Source organism: Protopterus annectens, chromosome 14.part0 (assembly GCF_019279795.1).
Source record: "Protopterus annectens isolate FY-2018-M chromosome 14.part0, PAN1.0, whole genome shotgun sequence".
In the NCBI taxonomy this organism is placed as follows: domain Eukaryota; kingdom Metazoa; phylum Chordata; order Ceratodontiformes; family Protopteridae; genus Protopterus; species Protopterus annectens.
The window spans coordinates 812,091,762-812,097,761 of NC_056748.1; the positions used below are offsets into that span (position 1 = coordinate 812,091,762).

Here is a 6,000-nt window from a genome sequence, read left to right on the forward strand (position 1 = left end):
ACCACTACAGAAAGAGAAAGGACATTGATATATTTCATGCTGATTCAGCAAGGAAATTACATTCATTTTGTACCTCTCATGGGGTCCATCACCTACCTTAAGATGAAAAGAGGGGAATATATTATGATTATTGAGGACAAGGTTAGTGAAACAGTCCAGGCTTTATCCACCAATACATTATCTGCCATTCTATCTGACTGAGGAAGATGATGGGAGAGTCTGCAATGGAATCCCTCAGAGAACAGCAGCATGGGATCCCCAAGGAAAGGTACTCCAAAAAGGTGCCTATTTTACTGGAGACAAGGAAGGATGAAGATAGACCCCTCCATGAGAGATACCCAGAAGAATAAAATATGTGATGTGTAAGAAAATAAAACAATTGATTGGTACCAAGGCAGTTTTATCAGGATCTTGACAAGAAAAGCTAAGCAGTTTGGGTTGGATACAGCTGTCCACTTAGGTACAAAGGACCTAGCTGTGAATTATAAACATGTTGTAAAATGGGGGGTCTGTTGTACTGAAAAGAAGTATTAAACAAATATCAGAACTGTTACCTTCTCAAAATTATCACTATTTCATGAAAAGTGTGACAATATGTTGCACTATGCCAAAGAATTTAATGATTGTATGAAACATTAGTATAGAGGTAAAAGTTTTGGCTTTATGACTGATTTTGGCTCCACCTGAAGGGATGCAAGGACATAATAGTATATTGACTGTGTATACAGGAAGGATGATCAAGATTCTAGAAAACAGATTTGAATGTTTCACTGGTAAGCATTTAATTAATCAAGGATACATTTTCAAAGAAATGAGGAAATTTCAACTTCCTTTCATAAAACTGGCACTAAAACATTGAATATGATTGGGTCAATTCAGTGGTTAGTCCTTTTAAAAACCAAGGATACAGAGGTAGCAAGCCAGACAAGGATAGAAAACACATGAGTCCATGAGATACTACTCACAATGATATTTACAAATATGAGAATTTTACAGAAATGAGTCACTCAAGCTTGTCACACCCAAGGATGAGGGAAATATACTTCTTTAATGATAGAGTGGGCAAAGAATTAATGGTCTGAATGTCAGCACAACAAAAAAAATCAGTCTGTGGAAGAGACAAGGAAGGAAAGTAAAAGAAAGAGAGAGATAGCTACGTACAAGGAAAGGAATCAGCAGAACTAATGGAAAAGCAGGAAGAGGAGGAGAACACACTATGGGTCACTAAGGGTATTAGGAAAATTGCCACACTTAAAAGAGCAGTTAATTCCAATCAACTATACAAAAGGGAAAAAAAGAAATAAAAGTTATAAAAGGAATTTTAAAGTGGCAAATCAAGGAGAAATATTCTAGCTGGCATGTGATCCAAATCCATTTGTAAAAAAAATAGTTTTACATTTGAATGTAAATATGCCATTAGGGCCAGATAGGTTTAACACCACAGTTCTGGAAGAACTAAAATAGAATGGCTGAACCAACCTTCTAAATTCTTTAACAGGCCAAAGGATAAAGGGACTTTAAGTCAGCATATGTCTCAGCTTCACAAGAGTGAGAGCAAAATGGGTAAGGAAATTGCAGACTGGTTAGCCTGACTTTTGCTATAGAAAATATTATTAGAATGTTCTGAATGAGAAAACTGCTGAGTTTCCAAAGACCAATGTATCACAAGAAGCAAGTAAAAGCAGAAAAGTCATGTTCAGACAATTTTTTTTTTTTTTTGCCTGGGTAGCCAAGGTATTAAACCAAGATGGGGCTATGGATATCCAAATTTAAGAAAACATTAAGCATAATTCTACAGAAATAATGAATAAAGAAGTCTGCATTTTTTTTTGGGGGGGAGTATACAGGGACCTGGATAAAATTTGTATTACATGACAGATAACAGAAAACAATGTCAATCTGTGTCTGCAATGGAAAAAAGAGGTTACTAGTAAAATTCCCATGAGATAGTAGTGGGAACCAATTCTTTTTTAAGTCAGTACAAGCAACACTGGTTTGCAGACAGCAAAGAGATGTGCATTACAGGTGGTACTTAAGATGGTACAGAAAAGAGGATATCGGACTTGTGATATTAAATGTGTGGCACAATACATATATAAAATGTTCAATTTGCTTTACTTCTCATCTTCTGGTGGATCCAGTTTAAACAGTAAAAGCTGAATTATAAGACAGTCATTTCATATACAAAAATGTGCACACTGATTGGAATAAAGTCAGAGTGCTCATTGTAAATCCAGCACCGACAGAAATTAGTCCTAGCATTTCTTCAGTATGACTTTGTTTATTGTAATTTTAAAGGCTGGCACTGAGTAAATGCTGATAATGTGTTAAATAGAAGTACAAAATATGAAAAGCATGGTCTCAACAAAGACAAACTGCAAAAATAATAATAATAATAATAATAATAATAATAGAAGCATTATCAAATTCAGTTCACCATGAGTGCAGCATATTCTCCCCAGGCGCCAAATGGACTATCCCCAAACCTCTGCACACTTAATTTTACACTTCCCCTTGCTTCTACACTATCCCATGAAGTAGAGTAATAAAATATTTTTAAAAAATTATGGCTTCCAGTACTTGGAGTGCCCCTACAAGCAGCTCTACAACATACCTTCCAAACTATTACCTGCTGAAATGGCAACGTCTCCTTATTCATTTACTTTATTTTTTGATCATTTACTAGAAAATGCACCTTTCATGAATAGAACAAAAATATGAAACAGATAACAAATATCTCTGTACATTCTGTCAAAAACTACATGGACCAGCAGTCGTGTATATATTTAGAAAAATGACAGGGAATGTAACATACTGTGCACCCACAGTGTATGAGCAATACATATCTTGGATGCCACAGACTACCAGAAAAGGGCAGAAGAGCATTACAGTTCTTTTATACAATGACATTATTTAGGAAAGGTAAGAGTTTTTTTTACTTACATAATGAAATAGTATAATAGCAATATTTATTTATTTATTACATTTGTTGACCGGGAAAGTCCACTGGGCCTAGGAAGAGCCCATTTTCAGTGGAGGCCCGAGGAGAAAAGCTCCACACTAATACATACATAACCTGTCTATGGGTAATACAGGATTTAACCACAGCTGGCTTACTCCACACTTGTAATCAAACCACATAAACCGTGGGTAAATCATGCATTACCCACACCCCAGTCTGGATTATTGCTAAACTTTAACTTGTTTAAGGAAGTGTGTTTTCTAAACAGCTTCAAAAACTGAAGGATGCATACATTTTTAAACCCAATAATAAAGAAGAGAACCTAGGTTTTATGCACAAAATCATATTAAAATGTGTTTGTCCCTACTGTCAAATGAATGGGAATAAAGGAAGCTTCCTTACTGCTTGAATTTAGAGCAGTCTGGAAAATGCCAGAAAATGGAGATTAAATGTTAGTCCATTAGATAGGAAAACTTCTGATCATGATGGCCAAGTGTTCCTTATTTGCCATCACATTCTATGCTTAGACATGCCAGAGGAAAAACTGATATGGAAGTGCCTAAAGGCATACTATACACAGACACATACTTGTACAGGTATATAATCACTACTAATCTTGTACTGCTTTCGATGCTGGTTCAGCAGTGTAAAGTCTTTCCTGAAAGTTGTGCAGCCAAACAAGTACCAAAGTATAAAACAGAAGGAAATTAGAAACTGTGATGAGTGCCTGAGCACTGGGGTTAAGGAATAAGGAATGTGTGCACATCTAGTTTGCCATACATGAACTCTTGAACTGTAAGTTTCATAAAGATAAAATAAGGACCATTCTGTAAGTGATACTATTTTCTGATTGGTTGTATTTTATTTTACTATTTTGTTTTTGCCATTTTTGTAACAGTAACAATGAATATAATTTCTGTGGAGTTGATTTTGGTGGGTAAACTGTGTGGCTGTTAGGTTTATGTTATATTTGTAGTGTTTAGATTTTTTTTTACAATGTAGTTAATGGGAAATGCAGTCCTTGTTTGATTTTGTAGAACTGTTTCTTAATTTTCTGTTGACAATATGCTATGCATATAGAAAACTGTCACTGGACATGGACTGAAAATTAATGTAGCATATGTGCTAAAAGTGAAGATGAGCAAAACAAATCTGCAAAGTATAACAAATATGTATTTTGGTATATCCTTTATTGGGGGGGGGGGCAAATGAAGCAATAAATCATGGTTTCTCCTTTTAAGTATACTCATTTACTGCAGGGTGTTACTATTTGCTTGTTTCCACTAATATGTAGGGGTAGGAAATAAATTATGAATCAAGACATACACACATAATTAGCTTAACTGTTAAAAAGCAAAGTCTTGCTCCTAAATAACAAGGAATAAGGTTAAATAATCTGTGCAGTATCTTGTGTTGGGGGAAGGGAGGATGTGATCAGTATTTTGGCAAGATATCCTGCCTGGAACTGCCTGTTACTGCTACATTATATTTCATCTAGCTATTTCTTGCATTTAGCACCAGTTGTATGCTAATGGAAAAAGCGCATTGTCATTTAATTATGTGCATAAACCTTACACATCTTTTCTTTTCCCCCTTGCAGATGCTTGGTAAAGTGGCTTGAAATTCGCAGTGTTTGCCCAATGTGTAATAAAACCATCTCCAAACTGGTACAGACACATCCAGGGACACACCAGCAAGAAAATGAGCAAATCTGAGGCAGAAGGGACCATTAATTTAATAATCAGTTGTGTGGCATCGCAAGAGACTCAGAAGTTTGGAAGTACAGCTTTCATCAGGATATGATAAATCAGTGGATTTTTTTTTAACTATACAAAGTTAATGAACAAAAACAAGAGAGGCTACAGAATGAAAAACAAGAGAAGCCCGTTCATGCTTCCTGTATACAATAAAGTAAAAAACAACCTTTTAGACAGTAATAAGCATTAGAAAATATTACTGTTGGAAATCATCCTATTTGCTGGGGTATGACCTGCAGATGAAGGCATAGTAGAACACTTTTCAATGTCTTACAGTTTATTGTCTTTGCTGTTTGTTTAATTAAGTGAGCAGTACTTCATAACAATCAAGATTCTGAGGAGTCCTCTGTTTGCTTGACAGTCAGTTTCAGAATAACTCCCAACTGGCAAAAGCCCAATAGCATCAGATAAGGCTAGTGTAGTGGGATACTCCTGTTACTCTGAGTATCGGTGACCACAGAAGTGTTAAATTAAGAGACTGCAGGGATAAAAACTATTTGTCCCCATGTGCACATAAAAAACGATTTGAAATTACTGTGAATGTCACTTCAAACAAAAATTCAAACAAACAGCATTCATGCAGGTATTCTGTGGGGAGTAATGCATTGTGGATTACGTGAGCTTGACAAATAATTGGAAAATTATTGTAAAAGATAATGCCAAAACTTTATTAACCTTTTTATAATTACAGATCAATATTTGTTACAAATCTTTTAAATGACCAGCAGATTCTGCAAATAAAATAATGTGAAAATATCATTTGTCACTTGTAATTTTAATATTTTCCCCAACAATGTTGATATCTAATTTTCCGTCTCAGCACCAGTTTGCTTATATCTTGTACTTTATTTACACTATGCTTCCAAAAGTACAAGGTAAAACTAACAAGTAACACCCTGCACTGTCATCTCATCTCTAATAAGTTATGTCAGTGGTGCATTCAGTAATCTTATGTACAAATTAGGGTCAAGGCAAGGCAAGAGACCAATGTTTTGAGTATATCTAAATCCTCCAGCAGTGTCAAAGAGGAATTAAGGTATGGTTCTCTTTGCTAAACGTATGTGTTCAACCTGCCATAACTGCCAGTTATAGCTAAAAAGTGACTTAAGCAGTAGTGTTGATCTAATTTTCAGGCGAGAAAGCAGATGATCACCCCTGCAGAATAGTAACATGCACAATCTGCTATGTGGTTTCACTGATTTCAGGAGTGATATGGTAGAAGCTAGTACCCTCCAGAACCAGACGTTATTCCTTTTCATTCAAAAGCTATCTTAAATTCAA

At 35.4% G+C, this 6,000-nt stretch overlaps 1 protein-coding gene across 1 annotated transcript in view; it reads left to right on the forward strand.

The window, feature by feature from the left end:
• LOC122789262 (RING finger protein 122-like) overlaps positions 1-5,475 on the forward strand; it is a 317,323-nt gene extending 311,848 nt beyond the window's left edge. The window contains exon 6 of the mRNA XM_044056559.1: positions 4,563-5,475. Coding sequence (XP_043912494.1) covers positions 4,563-4,677 — 115 coding nt within the window. The 3' untranslated portion in view covers positions 4,678-5,475. The remainder of the gene's footprint in view (positions 1-4,562) is intronic.
• Positions 5,476-6,000: the final 525 nt, after the last annotated feature.